The following is a 16,717-nucleotide window of genomic DNA, read 5'->3' on the forward strand; positions in this document are numbered from 1 at the left end:
GTGGAGGAAGGTTTCAAGGTCGAGTGGAATGAACCTAAAAATTGGATAAATTGATAAATGATAACCATCACGGGGCCAAAATCCGGGGAATATCTTCGCCAATTTTATCGCAATCCCAACCGAGCCTTTGCCTCTACGAAGATCGTGCGGGGTAGGCGAGCACGCTGTTGATGCTGTGATCTGTCCGTTCGATAGTGTGTCTGTCGCTCCCCGGAAGCAGTTCCCTCAATGAATGCTGTGGTCCCTGGGTTTTACGCTCAGAACGGGCCAAGTCAGCACTCTTGAGGACAGCGGAGGTACAACTCCAGCCAACACCACCTGACAGACCCTCGGTTCCAGCATTCAAGGGACTCGTGTCCTGACGATCGAGACCAAGAGCAATGGCGAATCAGCCACTGTCATTGATCAGAGCGCTCGACGAGGTTGGTCTGTGAAGACACCCATCAGTTGCGGAGTAGGCTAGCGACACTTTGGTGGTGTGGTGTTCAACGCCAGGTGGCATCACACGATGTTGTCCCTCCTGGATACCACCACCCTGCCCGTGAATGGGTGCTTATGCAATCTGCACCATTCCAAGAACGAAATCTCTGTCTTGGAAAGCGGCAGGGGGATTCCTCTTAGACGCAAATTGGACTGCACTGCTGCAGGCATAAACCTTACGGCCACACAACGAAGCGGTCAGGGTGGCACTAACGCATCGGATTTCTACAGGGCATTCTCACCGCCAACTCGATCGTCCAACTGGCCATCTCCAGGCCTTGGGCATGAAAGGAAGCACCTCTCATACGGCCCGGATAGTAAACCCAGCCACAGCCCGCTCGGGGACTGCAGGCTCAGACTGCAGCTGCACTGCGGCAGCAACAGCAACAGCAACAAGCTGTCACAGTAGTCAGCGCAATCGGCGATTCGATTATTTGTTTGCCGCTGACGCCTCCAGCGAGCATGCCATGGCAGTGTAAGATTGGGGAATATTGCGCAGTTGAGCGTTCCATGGTTGTTCGTCTCTCCATCCAAAACACGGCCTGGGCGAGATCATCCAGACCACCCCAGACGATTCGAGACGGGGCTGCTATGCGAACGCGAGTCTCTGGCGTCATTTGCCCCTAATTGGCCTGCAGCCTGAGGCCCACTCCAGCGCCTGTGCTGCACGCCCAGAACGGAATAGCGCCCTGCTGACGCTAACGCTGCCAATTCCTAATTTCTTACTGCTTGTTGCTTTCCTTAGAAACTTGTTCCGCCATCCGGCCGAGGTAAACGCTGGTTCTCTGCGTCAGGCACCGAGGATTGGAAATAATGCATGCAGAGTCCGGTATCCGGTTTCACTAAGTGGAGTTCTTCAAGTCGTCTGCTCTTGAAAAAGGAAATGACCAAGCGATAAAAGGTGTTTGAACTTGATTGATCGAGACCTGCTTGGACCTGCAGCAGCTCTACGTTAGTGGAATCCTGGGGACAACGCTGCCCTGTGGCCAGGCTGAGATCCCTGTCAGGAGCTGATAACCGCTTTATGCTCTTTATGCCATCGTATCAGACGCATTATCGGTTTTGAAAGAGCCGCTATCGCCATGGTAGGAAGAACTAGTAGAAGCTATGTTATCAATTGACAATCAAAGTCAGACGCTGCATGGACCTGAAACTGTCCTGCTCGCAATTGACAACCATCTCCGCATCTGTCAATAATCTAGGGTCGATCACCATCTCTTCAGGAGAAGCAGTCGTCACGACTGTCATGTTCTGAAACATTGCGTGCACTGGCAGTCTCTTTGCAAATAGTAATTGCTTCTCGAATAAACTGGTCTAGGCAACAATGCATTCTTGCCTCCTCCTGAACCATAGCCTGTTGTCCAGAACAACCGAGTCATTTCTCGAAGGGGGATCCAGAAACCGTGGCTTCCACCAGGTGATGACGATGGTGAAATTCTTCCGCGTTCCATACAAATAAGTCGGCGATTACTCATTCAGGGGGTGTGGGGCCCTGTCCGGAAGCAGAGATAGCGCCTTGCCGACGGCCAATCGAAACGAGCTCGTGGGTGGGGGAAGTCTGGAGATCACACGTATTGCAGGCCCAGGCTGGTAACATTACCGGCTTTTACAACAAGGACCCAGCGCTAAGCCTCTTTGCGACGTCTTTGATGAGAAAGACCGTAAATGACGGTCCTGGTCCCCTCCCAACCCGCCCAACTCTAAGCAGTGCCGCCGTTCTTCCTTCTGCTTCTTCGCCCCCCTCAGCTCAGCAGCCTATCATCCCCCCAGACTACAACAAGTCCGAGTACCTCCTTATCCATCCCGTTATCCCTATCGCTCTTCCCCTGCAACCTCACCATCCATCTCTTCCTTCCTCTTTTCGTCCTCTCCTCCATACCACTTTCTCTCCCTCATCTCACCTTCACCTCACCGACTTCCTCGTTCTCGCCCCTGCACCTTCCCTAAGACTCCACCTCCATTTGCCGCCGCCTCCGGCCTCTTGCCGCTCTCCCGTCCTATCCGTTTATTATCAGCTTCGCTACAGAGCAAGAAGAGTACTCTTTCAACGCCGAAATTTAGACCAGACTCCTATTCTGCTCTATATATCGTGTGTACTGCTGGCCGAGTTCTACCCTACCTATTGATTTCCGCCCGAACGTCTTGTTTACTCGAGTACTCGAACGCCTTCCGTGACTCATTACTCCACGAGCATTTGGGACCCACGCCCCTGCCAACTTCCTCCCAAGGCCGTGCTACGTTTCGTGAACCTGCAGAACAAGTGTTGGGATCTTGATTATTCAGAACTCGAATCCGCTGAGCTGTCCATCTGGCCCTGTCCGCTATCTGGGCCGGCTGCTGGTATTTGGTTCTTCATTTCGCCCATTCAGGCTTCGAAACGAAGGCCCTTTGCCAGTCGTCCAGAGCCTCAGCTTTGAAATCCATAGCATCTGCCCAAGCTAGTGCTATTTCGACTTTGGAAGCAATCTATGACTGCTTCCATTTTCTGACTCACGACCATCCCAACCTTCAACCTGGAGTTCGAAGGTCATTTATAACGAGACGTCCTTTTCTTGTTTCTTTTTATACAACCCATATCTTGTGATTACGATATTACGCAGCGTTTCTTGTTCCATCTCATCTCAATCCCGTGCTTTTCCCACGGCAATCGACTCTCCGACACTCTTTCGTCGAATTCCTTTATTCTTATATCGGACTCCCGCTATCATCACTGGAACGATATACCAATGAAATTATAACGGTCTCTACAATTTCCTTGCGTCATTCGACCCTTCCTGGGTATTTTCAATCCGCGCTTTGCGCTGTCTCGTCTTGTTGATTCCTTTTCTTGTCGATTGAATCTTTCTCACTTTCACATATTTATACGACACTTTGACAAACAAACACACAAATTCCGTGTTTACTTTTCGATAACCTCTCCTCTACCAATTCGTTTTTCTTTTGGTTTCTCGGCGGTGAAGTCTATTGGGAGCTGCAGGCCGACACTTTACATTTGATCAGCCTATTATCCGGTTTTATTCTCGCATTACTCTTGTCAGACGTCAATTTCTTGCATCCCAGCGCGCTTATAGAGCAATTGTCTCTTTTCTGGGTCCTGCCGTCTCCTCGCCGTCGAACCTTCTCATTGCATTCTCCCATCACGGACTACGACAGTTATATCTCTGGAAGAATACCGTCTTGTTCGATTAATTACCAGCCATGGAGTCTTTGAAGAACAGTTTTATTCCAGGTCAGCTTCTCGATGGCCGCTTCCGCACTGTGGCCCCTCTCAACCACGGGTCGTTCGGCATGGTCTTCCTTGCAAACGACCTCCAGACCGGCCGCGATGTTGCAATCAAGTGCATGATGAAACCTCCTTCAAATGAGCCATGGAGTCCATCTGCCGGCGATGGCCGTTTCGAAGAGCTCGATTGTCACCAGCGCCTTCGGTATCATCCAAACATCGTCAATCTCGTTCACTACTTCGAAACAAAAACGCACCTGTACCTTGTTTTGGAGTATTGCGCAAATGGTGATCTTTACGAGGCCATCAGACTCAACCGTGGGCCACTCGAAACGGAGCATGTTCGCGAGTTCATGTTGGAATTGATCAGTGCCGTGGAGTTTATGCATGCCAATGGTCTGTATCACCGAGACATCAAGCCGGAAAATATCTTCCTCACGCAAGATGGATCCATGAAACTCGGTGATCTCGGCCTTGCTACTCGCGATGCCTGGTGCTACGAAGCCTGTGTTGGAAGTGATCGCTACATGGCCCCAGAACAGTACGATCCGGCTAACAATGGTTATTCTCCTGCCAAAGCTGACATTTGGGCTGTTGGTATTTGCCTGCTCAATGTCCTCTTTGCTCGGAACCCATTTGCTACACCAACCGAATCTGACGTTCTGTTTGCTGATTACGTGAGGGACCGACAGTCCCTCTTTGACATCTTCCCCAACATGTCTCAAGATACCTTTGAGATTTTGAGGTTCACCTTGGCGATCGACCCCGAGAAACGATCCATCTCTGGTCTCCGAGATGCCGTTATGCGGGCTGTATCCTTTACCACCGATGATGATGCCTTGGATGAATTCTGCACCGATGAGCGCGAGGTTGTGCCAGCAAGCGCTAACCGCGAGCCCCTTCGGACACCCTCCATCTCGAGCCCTCAAATCAACCAAGGCGACTCCTTCCCATGGGCAAAGGCACTTCAATCCAGCCCACCTCAGGCGATTCGACAACTCTCTGCCATTTCCGACAACGAGAGCTATTCGGAAGATCTCTTCCCGCCATCGGAAACTGCGGGCACCTCGTGGTTTTCTGTTCATCAGACACCCTCCATGGCGTCCGTTTTAGAGTCTGCCCTCGGGGACTCGTACCGTTCCACTGCTTTCCCAGCGGTCGAAAAGTCTGCTCCCCGTTATCCACCTCCGTCGGACCCTGTGCCGATTACTGGGTCTCTGCCCAGTCAGGCAGCCAAGCCAATCCCATCTCTTTCTATGGTATTTGGTCGGAATAACAAAAGCGATCAAATCTCCAAGAGTTGGAGCGATCTCTGGGAAGAAGAGGAATCGGAAAGCGAGGAAATGGTCCTCAACGAACGGCGTGAACAGAACTCGCGCAGCTGGAGCCATGAGAGCACTACAGTGGACGGAAGGAGCTCACCCGCAGCGGGCTTGCGAGAGCCAAGCTCTTCTTCAATTCTCAACTCCCGCTCTCGCCCTGTGCAGTCGCGTGCCTCTAAGAGCTCCGACTCCTTGGACAAGCCGACAAAGCCTGAGACCCTCGCTACTGCTCCCAAGGTCATCTCTTCCACCCCCCAAACTTCTCCAAAGAAGTCTAGCCTGGATAAGTGGGCTGCTTTGGGCGATAAGAGACGGAACTTCAAGCCCTCGGAGCGTTCCCTCGAGTCAAAGCGTTTCCCAAACAACATGACTTGGCGGAAGGATTGGGGTCTGGGTTCCTCTGGGTTCGACTATGGCTCCTGGGCTAAGAAGGACAGCTTCACTTCTCCAGACCGCCGCCGCCGCCAGTTCCTTGATAGGGAATGGCGACGTGATTCCTTGGAGGCCCACAAACCTGTCAAACCTGCCCTCAACCAAGATTATCACGGCAGTATTGACGAGGACCTCGATCTCGTTGGCGGGTGGCATGACCTCCATCTATGAGCGATAGTCCATTGCCCACCTGGTCTCGCATGTCTGCAGCCTCTCGTGTTATGATGTTACCGTTCCATGCGTCTGAATTCGTCCATTTTTTTCAGCATTCCGTATATTCAACTTTCCGTCTCGATAAATTTTGAGCAGAAAACCCGGTGTCCCATCACCACTATATTATGTTTTTATTCTTTTACCTTTTTATAGACCATATCTTGTGTCACCCAAGCGCGCTTTTACTCTTACCCTGAACTCCTGTATAATACTTATCATGGCGCGAAACATTCAAAAGTGGTACCGGGAGGCAACAGTTTTCTCAGATTGGCACTTTGTTTTCTTCAAGGCACTTACGACCATTGCCTTTTTTCGGTTCACGCATGCTCTTTTTCCAATACGGTTTCAACATCACGGGCTGGCGACGACTCGAGACGGGCTGACGGCGGAGCCGTTCTCTCATCTCAACATAAAGAAAGAAAGAAAAGCTACGGGAAAAACCATGTTATTGATTCTACCCAGAAGGACGTTGTCCTGGTCTGGCATTGGACTGGTTTCTGTGTATCTTAGTTACTAGGACAGTTGGATGGGTAGCCACGGAGGATTTAATCCAAAAGTGATTCTCGTACATATTCCCACTGGTAGTCGTCCAAGTACTTTTGCTTGACCGTAACTGTAATAAGTAATGCAACACCGTCCGCGCTTGTAGTTTTGCCGATGACAGAGCGGTGAAGCTCTGCCCGGTGCTATAAGGATTTGCTCATCCTCCAACTCCTTTTCGACACCTAATTATTATTTCTCGCTCTCTTTGTTGTATTATATCACTATATTTATACATTAGAAACAGTGCGCTTGAATCCCGCTGTGTTATCATAGGCCCGCTCCCTACGTTGTTACGTACTTACGAGTGGACGACACTTGGGCCAAAAAAGACCCCGGCCCCAGACCAAGCGGTTACGGATCAAAGGTGGTCAAACCCCACAGAAGCTGATAAGGGCTTGCCACTCAGTCCCACTTATTTCTTCGCTGCGAAAACGGTAGATTAACTTATTCAACTTCCAGTCCACAGATGATGTTCGTGCCAATGATTCCTACCTGAGCCGAGTTCCACGTTCACGATGTTGGTACCCCGGTGGATCACGACATACTGGGCCTCTTGCGCTATTTGTATGTTGGCGTGGATCCTGGAAACCGGTGGTGAGACCACGCTACAACAACAGCAACAACCAATATGTCTCGCGAGGGATTGGAGAGAAACCGAAGCCAGCGTCTTACAGTGGCCAACCTGCATTGAAACGCAATGGGATCGCAGGAGGACCGGTGAACTACACGCGCCAACGCCGACACCACCGCAAAATCAGGATCCTGCGAAAGTCACGCCCGAACCAAGTTCGGCCACAGTGTCGGTAGAGACAGGCTCGGCCGTATCACCACCAGGACGAGAAGCAGAGCAGGAACTCGATACAGACTCGCCACTCGATAACGTGAACTTTCTCTCCTTCGAAGACTGGAAAAAACAAAATCTGGCCAAGGCAGGGCAGTCGGCGGAGAATATTGGTGGGAACCGGCGGGCTGGCACCGCCGAGAAGGACCGACGAAGGCCGACGGGGATAAATAATGCACTGGACTCTTTTGGAGATGATGCAGAGATTGAACTTGATTTTGTCGGGTTCGGGACCGATGCGTCGGAGGCTGCGAAGACTGCTTCCGCCTGGGGGACGCAGGTTCATTCGGGCGCAGGTGGTGGCGCGCCAATACCTTCAGATACGGCACGTCCTGTAGGCGTTGATGTGGCAGAGCAGGGTGTCCCTCATGCGGCTGGTGAGCGCTCAAAGGATGCTGGCACTACCTGCAAGGAGCGGTTCAACTACGCATCCTTTGACTGTGCCGCGACAGTACTGAAGACGAATCCCCAGGCGCAGGGGTCCTCATCTGTCCTGATTGAGAACAAAGACAGCTACATGCTGAATGAGTGTCGTGCTGATAACAAATTCCTGATACTGGAGATGTGCGATGACATCTTGGTCGACACTGTTGTTCTCGCCAACTACGAATTCTTCAGCTCGATTTTCCATACTTTTCGGGTCAGTGTCGCGGACCGGTATCCCGCGAAGCCGGACCAGTGGAAAGAACTGGGGATTTACGAAGCGAGGAATACTCGTGAAATTCAAGCTTTCGCTGTTGAAAACCCACTCATTTGGGCACGCTATTTACGAATCGAGTTTCTGACACATTACGGAAACGAGTTTTACTGCCCGCTGAGTCTTATCCGCGTTCATGGGACGACAATGTTGGAAGAGTATAAACATGATGGAGAAGCTAGAGCCGAACAAGATGTGTCTCAAGAGCTTTTGGAGCTAACCCAAAAGCCACAGAATGCCTTGAAGGAGGCCGACACACAACTGCCAGATTCACCCGGTACTCTCGTTGACGCTCCTGAAAATCATACTCTCAAAATCTGTCCGATTTCTGTGACACCAGTTGAACTGATGTTACTGGGTTTGGCTGATTTACCCAAATCTGATCTCCAGGATGCGCCTCCGAAAGAATCTCCCGCATCTGAGGGCAGTATTGTTCCAACATCCGGCCAGGTCGCGCCGAGTAGTCCAACGATCCCTTCGGCTGGTGACAGTGCCAGCGCCGTTTCATCTGATACTGGGGATTCCAAAGGCCAAGGTGTCCCACGTACAAGTACTCAAATCTCGATGAATACTACCTCTACCGCTGTCTCATCTGGCGCAACCCCTCAAAATGCGACCTCTGATCCGGACACCCGCTCTATTGGTGTTTCCAAAGACGAACAGAGCGCCGAGTCGACGCGAGTGAGTACAACGCAGCCGCCGTCGGCCAACCCAACGACGCAGGAGTCCTTCTTCAAATCGGTCAACAAGCGTCTGCAAATGCTGGAGTCAAATTCAAGTCTGTCCTTACAATACATTGAGGAGCAGTCTCGGATCCTGCGTGATGCATTCAACAAAGTCGAAAAACGGCAGCTATCTAAGACATCTACGTTCCTGGAGAACTTGAATGTCACGGTGGTGAACGAACTGAAGCAGTTCCGTGAGCAATACGACCATGCATGGAGGAGCGTGGCGCTGGAGTTTGAGCACCAGCGAATCCAGTACCACACCGAGATTCACTCATTGAGCACTCAGTTAGGGGTGCTTGCAGATGAGCTGGTGTTCCAGAAGCGGGTATCCGTGGTCCAGAGCATCGTGGTGCTTCTCTGTTTCGGCCTTGTGCTCTTTACTCGTGGCGCAGCCGGCGGCTACATTGACCTTCCACGCGTACAGAACATGGTTTCCCGCTCATACAGCCTACGATCGTCCTCCCCTATCTTTGGACTTAGGTCACTACCGGGGAGCCCGGGTTCGACCCGTCCCACATCCTCCTACCACACGACAGGCCACCATCGGCAGATCTCAGATGAGTCACAGGGCGGGTCATTCAGCCCAGCCGTTGCATACGCACCTCCCACCCCAACTTCGGACGACGATCCCGGGTTGGGTCAGGATGTGCGCGGGCCTAGCCCGTCAGTGTCGGCAGATCCTCGGTCTGTATCGGACGTTGTGCTCCCTTTGCTCAGATCTAACAGTAGCCCGCCTGATTTGAACGGAGAGAATGAAGGAGATGACGAGGGAAACTCTGATAGCCTGGAATCTGACTCGGAATGCTCTGGCTCTGGGCGATGACACATTGGGGTGGGTGGGGGGGAACGGGAACGGCCCTGGGTTGTCAAGGGACGACGACCCGTGTGGACACTGTGAATGTAAACTACAACAACAACGTCCTCACTAGAATTTAGAGTCTAGCACCCTAACTGTAATGAGATAATGATGGAATGAAACCACAAACATGTGAAGATCACTGGTAAATGACATAGCAGTGAATGAAACAATTGGACTAGTCTGATCCATCTATGAAATGCATGGAACAAAGATGTGGTGGTTGCCATGACAACAATCGATGTGTGGACTTTTCGCTTTTTCCCTTGACAATCGACCATCTCTTCACCACCACGTCTCTTCTATTAAATTGAACCCAGATTCCGCAAAAGATTTCCTCTAGTTTCTGAAGACACAATCTCTTATAAACTCGAAACAATGAGCTCCACACCCCTCGCTGCCCGATCGCCCAACACACACCTTGCTTCCTCCAACAACGAGCAGGACCTGAAGACTGCATCAACCACCATGAACTCAATGGAACACCACCGTCAGATCCTCCAGGGAAAGCTGGACAGCCAGGAAAAGTATGTTGTTTATCCTGTGAAACCACTTTGAAGACTTTGGTCTGGATCAGATACTAACATCGCAACACAGGCAACAAACGTACGTCTCTCCATCTGACGACATCATGAGCCCCTGCTCAAAGAAGCTCAGCGACCTCAAGGGAAAGCGCTTCAAGAAGTATGTCTCTCCTTGTTTATTTCTCATGCAATGAAGTCGTTGAGGTGGAATACTAATCCGACCTCGTGTTTAGTGCTGGAAAACCCCAATCGCTGTTCGCCAAGCTGGGCAAGAAGAACTTTGAGCAGTCATCCGCCGAGCAGGCTCGCAATTCTCCAGAGAATACCGAGAAGAGTGCTTGAATTTAAAATTGTGGCATAATGATGGATGACTGCTCTTTGAATGTCCGGTTGGCGCAGGTCGCAGGAGTTGATTTCCGGTCATTCTTGTAATACATATTCTGGGATGGTCTGATGGATTTGGGATCCTTTCTTGATTTTTTTTTTTTCCTTTCTTTTGTTTTACTCCTAGATTTGGGATTGTTGAATTGGTTTGGGTTGGTTATGGTATCTTAGTTTTGCTTGATGAATCTCGGATATTTGGCCGAGAGTCTGTTATGTCTTTGATGACGCTTTGAAAATGACTTGATTGACAGCCATGATTGGCCACTAGTAGTGAACAACCGTATGGCATGATCTAGACTGCCCACTGCCTAGGTAAATAGAAGAGACCAAGGCCGGGATTCAAATCGCGGTCGATTGTTCGCTGGAGAGTGACTGACGCAACCGAAATGGACCTCGGCTTCTCCGCAACTTCAGATCTCCAGGCCGGCCCTGGGCTCTTCTTTTATCGCCTCGTCCCCTCTTTCTTGCTCACTCTCCTCTCACTTTCCCCAGATTATCCCATATCAGTTCTTCCACACTGATTATCATGTCTGCCTCCGCCAGGATCCCCCCCATCGCCCAACCCTTCGTTAGCGACCGCGCGAAGAAGACCCTTGATCTGGTTGGTAACCCCCCACACTGTTACCCCAGCACAGCATCATCGACACCCAATAGCCTCAAGTCTAACCAACGAATGTAGGTCGAAGAATTCGTCGAGAAGGAATGTATTCCCGCCGAAGCCCTCTTTTCCGCTCAGCTCGGTGAGGGCCAGCAACGATGGAAGACCAACCCCGCCGTCATGGAGGAGCTTAAGGTTAAGGCCCGCAAGATCGGCCTGTGGAACATGTTCCTGCCCAAGAACCACTTCTCGCAAGGCGCCGGGTTCAGCAATGTTGAATATGGTTTAATGGCGGAGTACTTGGGAAAGAGTAAGGTTGCGAGCGAGGTGAGTGGTTTTATCCTTCGCCTGAATGGTTGGTTCCTTGCCGTGCATGTCAACTGACAGTGTTTCTTCTGTGGAATAGGCTACGAATAATGCAGCCCCCGATACAGGTAACATGGAGGTTTTCGCCAAGTATGGGAATGGCCAGCAAAAGGCACAGTGGTTGTCGCCTCTACTGGAAGGGAAGATCCGCTCTGCGTTCCTGATGACCGAACCAGAAATCGCTTCTAGCGATGCGACCAACATCCAGCTTGATATTCGGCGCGAGGGCAACGAATATGTCCTCAATGGATCTGTGCGGTTTACCTTTCCCCCTTAATATTCTGCTCCGAATGAAAATAAGCTAAGACAAGGTTTACAGAAATGGTGGTCCTCCGGCGCCGGTGACCCCCGTTGCCAAATTTACCTCGTAATGGGCAAGACCGACGCCCGCAACCCTGACCCCTACAAGCAACAATCCGTCGTCCTAGTCCCCGCCAACACTCCCGGCGTCACTATTCACCGCATGCTCAGCGTCTACGGCTACGACGACGCTCCCCACGGCCACGGCCACATCACCTTCGAGAACGTCCGCGTTCCCCTATCAGCCATGGTTCTCGGCGAAGGCCGCGGCTTCGAAATCATTCAAGGCCGCCTAGGCCCCGGGCGCATCCACCATGCCATGCGCACCATCGGTGCCGCCGAGCGCGCCGTGGACTGGCTCATTGCCCGCATCAACGACGACCGCAAGAAGCCCTTCGGTCAGCCTCTCTCCTCGCACGGTGTCATCCTCGAGTGGCTCGCCAAGTCACGTATTGAAATCGACTCGGCGCGCCTGATTGTCCTGAACGCTGCCATCAAGATCGATCAGGGCAATGCCAAGTTTGCGCTCAAGGAAATCGCCCAGGCGAAGGTGCTTGTGCCGCAGATTGCGCTGGCGGTTATTGATCGGGCTGTGCAGGCTTACGGTGCTGCGGGTGTGAGCCAGGATACGCCGTTGGCGAACCTGTGGGCGATGATCCGGACGCTGAGAATTGCGGATGGGCCTGATGAGGTGCATTTGCAGCAACTTGGGAAGAGGGAAAATAAGTCACGTCGCGAGGAGGTTGTTAAGCGGTTAGCGTGGCAGAGGGAGCAGAGCGATAAGAATTTGACTGCCAATGGGTTCCCGAAGACGAAGAGCTCGCTTTAAGGTCTCACCTTCTATACCAGGGAAGTTTCTTTTGTTTTATATATAGCTTGAGTCTACTAGATTGAAGAGAAAGGAAATCTAGGTTGAGTCATGCAGATTCCGTATATACCATTGAATAACCAGGACTAGTCAATCGTGAAGGTTCAAGAAACTCAAGTTAGGTATTATCAAACGCCATCTAAAACCCATCGTCATCGTAGTCGACACGTAATGTAAGAGGAACAAGACAAATGCGTTAAGGTCAAAAGAAAAAGAATCAATAACGAGTGCAATGCTTTTTGTGCGTCACCACCACTCGCCAGCGAGTTCAGTAATCATCATCTCCCGCCGTCTTCGTCCCCTTCTTCTGATTCTTATGCTTAACCTTGAAATGCTTCTTCGAGTTACCTCGTACCTCGGATACGTCGACGCCCCGCTCCAACGCCACCATCATTCGTTCCTTGCGCCCTGTGAGGGGTTTTCGAATTGCCTGACCTTGCTCGGTGTACTTGGAATTGAAGGGCATTGTCAGCCGGCCTCCGTTAGACTCGGATCCGTTACCGAAAAACCCCTTGTCCACTGTTTGGGACTTGGTACCCCGAACAGGCGCTCTCGACGTGGATGTGGATGCTGATGAAGACTGTTGAGCTGCTTCGAGCATTGCTCGGCGGCGCGGTGGAAGGTGAGCCCAGTCGTAGAGGTCTTTGTTAAATTCGTCTGCGTCGATGGGCTCTTCATCTTCGGCATCATTTGTTGGTGGTGGGTGACAGAAGAGGAGCTTTCCGTTGACGTAGTCCTTTAGGACGTAGCGGGCAGCGCGCGATTCGTCAGGTTGGCCCTGGCCAGTTGTTGCGAAACCGCGAGCACGGGCGTAGGCGCGGAGAATGTCGTGGGCAGTTGGTATTCCTGTACCGCCTTCTTCGACTGGGCGAGTGTTGACTGTCACACCGTAAACATCCTCAAAAAAGTGTTTGGGAATACGCTGGGCTACGAGGCCTGCGGGTCCGGTGAACTCGCGCTGCTGGTCGATGGGGAGGACACCGTTGACGACGAGCTCAGCCTTTGTGGAGGCGAAGTTGGGGAAGACGAGTCCAGGGCAATCGCAGAGCATGATCTCTGGAGAGAGATAGAGGGTTTGGAAGTGCTTAGTTTTACCGGGCGTTGCTGAGACGGAAACCTTCTTGGCTCCGAGGAGGGCGTTGATTGTGCTGGACTTTCCGACGTTAGGGTATCCGACAAGGCCAATGATGGTCTTCTTTTGCTTCGGAGTACCATCCTCCTCGAGCTCCTCCTCTTCCGCCTGGCCTGGCGCATTTGAAAGGAAAAGCTCCTCTAACTCGTCCACGTCGAGAATATTGGTTCGCTTGGAAAGAGTGGACGCTGTTTTGCTGGAAAGCTCAACGCCGCCGTCTGCTTCCTTCTCGCCAGAGTCCTTGATATCCAAATCTTTCGCACCCTCGGCCAACGATCCAGTCTCCTCATCCTCGTCCTCACTCCCATTTTCATTCTCGCGGGCCTCATTGGCTTCCTTGGCCATTTGCGCGGAGAAGAAACGGAAATCAATCTGGTTCCGCTCGAAATATTCTGCCCAAGTTTCACGCTGCTTGTCGGTCAACATGTCCGCCTTGTTGACGAGCAACAGATTTCGCTTATGTGGGCTGAGTTCCTTGACATAGATTTCAAGGTCCTCGGACCGGAAGAGCAAGGGATTCCGGGCATCGACAATCTGTACAATGATATCGGAACGCTCAATCACTCGCCACAACTGACGCCAAACCTCGATATTTCGCTCGAAGGGGGTCATCAGGAGATCGTGGTTCTCCTGCAGTTCAGCCAGTCCCCGACGCCAGTCCATGAAATTCTCACGCTCCATAGCATCCAGCTCATTTCGGGTGGTGCTCTTATCCCAGTGTGGGCGACGCGGAACCGTCAGCCGGCCTTTGTTCTTCTTATGCTTCCGAAGTGTCGACTGCTCCTCTGCAGCTGAAAGCAGGTATGGGTTCTTCTGGTCGGTATGAATAATTTGAACGTTGTTCATCTTTTCCGCAGTGAAATCGGTACCAGCCAACTCGGCTGTCGTCAGAAACTCGTCTAGGGCGGCTTGTTCTGTGATACTGCGCATCTTGACCCAAGACGCCTCCTTGGCGTTGTTGGTGATGTAAGTTTCGCCGTTCACATCTTTTCGAGCAATTCCCGCATTATGGGAGGCCTTCTTCATGCTAGACGACTTCCCTTTGCCAAAGCGATCGTTCATGAGGCTCTGGCCGAGCCCCACGGAGTTTTTGGATTTCGCCAACACCATCTTGGTTCGGTTTGTACGACAAAGGTGGTGAGTCAAGTGGTTGAAGAAGTTGGATTTCTAATAGATTTTTGGTTTGCCAAAAAACGCCCCGCGGAAGGCGGCTGACTCAGCATGGTTTTTTCCATCTTCTTCGTTCATAATGCTGGGAACCTTGGGGAAGAGGCAAATAAAAGAGGCCTGCAGGATTACCACATCTATATCACTTACAATAAAGTAGCATATCATCCTTCTTTCTACTCTCTGTTCAGTTTCTTGTCCTTATCAGAAGGAGGGGTTGTCGCACGTGACCCACGACCGCCCGCTTTTTTTTTGGATAGCATCATTTTTTTTATCTCCGATTCAGAGCCCAGTCCTTCCTTCCGATCGTACCGGCTTATCCAGTCGACTACCGTTCAAGATGCCTCCCCGGAAGCAGTGGATGTATGCTTTGTTTCCCAACGAGCTTTCAGACTGTACCCCTCACTAACATCCTTCTAGCGATAAGAAAAGCGCTACTACTTATCAACTGTTCCATCGCTCTCAGCACGATCCGCTCATCCACGACCCTGGAGCCGACGACCGTGTTCTCCACCCTGTACATGGACCGCCAACAAATGCCCCGAGTACTGCTTCAGCAGGCCGTGCTAAGCACCTGAGCGACCTTGCGAGTGAATTCGGATCCGATGCCGTTCGAGAGAATGAGGGTGAAGCAGCTAACTATGGCATCTACTACGACGATTCGAAGTATGATTACATGCAACATATGCGAGACCTGGGAACCGGTGGTGGCGACTCATTCTTTGTAGAGGCCACAAACAAGGACAAGGGCAAGGGCAGGGGAAAATCCATAAAGCTTGAAGATGCACTTGCACAAACTTCTCTGGACGATGATGACACAAGCAGCAACTGGGACGGTCGCAGCACGATGAGCTCCGCATATGGAGCGTATTCCACTGCATCTACATATTCTCGGAAACCCACGTACCAAGATCAGCAGGATGTTCCGGATGCTATTGCAGGGTTCCAGCCCGATATGGATCCCCGACTTCGGGAGGTGCTTGAGGCGCTTGAAGATGAAGAATACGTGGATGAGAAAGAAGATGATGATTTCTTTGGTGAATTGACCGGCGAAGGCGAGGAGGTGGACCCCGGCGACTGGGAAGACACTTTGTTCGACCATGACGAAGAAGATGATGGGTGGGAATCTGACGCCACAGAGAAGGCTCCTGTTCAACCAAGTACTTTGCCCACCAAACAAGACTCGAACTCGGCTGCAGCCCCGGCCCCTGGAGAGCTCCCCGAACATGATGCCCCGGCCCCAGATATGCACCCTGACGACCAAGACTGGATGCGAGAGTTCACCAAGTTCAAGAAAGCCGGTAAGACCCAAGCCGCTCCTGCGGCGCCCGCCAGTGTTGTTCCCTCTGAGCAACGCAGCACTCTCGCCTCTACAGTCTTCACTGCCGGAGGAACGCCGATCCGGCGTAAGAAGCGCAAGGGTGCCCTCACCAACCCTTCTGCCTACTCTATGACTTCATCCTCGATAGCCCGTACAGAAGGACATCGCCTCTTAGACGATCGTTTCGACCGCGTTGAAGCCCTCTACTCCCTCGACGAGGAGGAAGAATTCGATGACTCAATGTCCATGGTCAGCGGCATGACCGGGATGACAGATTTATCAACCGCTTCTTCACAAGCCCCTAGTCTCGTCGATGCAAACGGTAGGGAAGTTGCTCCCCGCCACGACTTCAACAACATCATGGATGACTTCTTGTCTGGTTGGGACGACAACACCAGTGCGCAAGCCAAGCGTAAAGGAGTGAAGAACAAGCGTGGAAAGAACGGCAATGAGGTGATTGGTATTCGGATGTTGGATGAGGTTCGGCAGGGACTTGGCCCTGCGAAGCTTCGGGGACAAGTTCCTGGAAGAGCGTGATTTAATTACAGTTGACGATCGCAACGATATCCCTTTTATTCATGAAGCTTAGACCTGGACCAAGGCGTTTTGAGGGTAGTTTTTTTGTCATAGATTCGGCCGGCAACTAAAAGTTCACTTACCATACCTCATGAACCATGCTTATAAAATCGAAATGCAATGATGATTCAAAGATATATCTTTTT

The 16,717-nt window shown here is 51.6% G+C and overlaps 4 protein-coding genes across 4 annotated transcripts; 3 read left to right on the forward strand and 1 right to left on the reverse strand.

Moving 5' to 3' along the window:
* Positions 1-3,678: 3,678 nt before the first annotated feature.
* Positions 3,679-5,628, forward strand: ASPSYDRAFT_139486 (putative serine/threonine protein kinase; the record flags this gene model as incomplete). The annotated part of the gene is made up of 1 exon (XM_040840956.1): positions 3,679-5,628. One exon carries the CDS (start codon positions 3,679-3,681, stop codon positions 5,626-5,628), a length of 1,950 nt encoding a protein of 649 aa, XP_040708698.1.
* A 1,100-nt stretch (positions 5,629-6,728) lies between these two features.
* On the forward strand, positions 6,729-12,336 carry ASPSYDRAFT_54283 (uncharacterized protein; the record flags this gene model as incomplete). Its single annotated transcript, XM_040848828.1, has 6 exons — positions 6,729-9,204; positions 9,679-9,862; positions 9,933-10,023; positions 10,923-11,168; positions 11,248-11,460; positions 11,527-12,336. The coding sequence occupies 6 exons, from the start codon at positions 6,729-6,731 to the stop codon at positions 12,334-12,336; spliced, it is 4,020 nt and encodes a 1,339-aa protein (XP_040708699.1).
* Positions 12,337-12,643: 307 nt separating this feature from the next.
* Positions 12,644-14,617, reverse strand: ASPSYDRAFT_138451 (ribosome biogenesis GTPase LSG1; the record flags this gene model as incomplete). Its single annotated transcript, XM_040840838.1, has 1 exon — positions 12,644-14,617. The coding sequence occupies one exon, from the start codon at positions 14,615-14,617 to the stop codon at positions 12,644-12,646; it is 1,974 nt and encodes a 657-aa protein (XP_040708700.1).
* Positions 14,618-14,902: 285 nt separating this feature from the next.
* On the forward strand, positions 14,903-16,668 carry ASPSYDRAFT_168917 (ribosome biogenesis protein LTV1). Its single transcript, XM_040843392.1, has 2 exons — positions 14,903-15,037; positions 15,095-16,668. Exons 1-2 carry the CDS (start codon positions 15,015-15,017, stop codon positions 16,530-16,532), a joined length of 1,461 nt encoding a protein of 486 aa, XP_040708701.1. The 5' UTR covers positions 14,903-15,014; the 3' UTR covers positions 16,533-16,668.
* The last annotated feature ends 49 nt before the right edge of the window (positions 16,669-16,717 follow it).

The sequence above is a fragment of the Aspergillus sydowii genome (genome assembly GCF_001890705.1).
Source record: "Aspergillus sydowii CBS 593.65 unplaced genomic scaffold ASPSYscaffold_1, whole genome shotgun sequence".
Taxonomy (NCBI): domain Eukaryota; kingdom Fungi; phylum Ascomycota; class Eurotiomycetes; order Eurotiales; family Aspergillaceae; genus Aspergillus; species Aspergillus sydowii.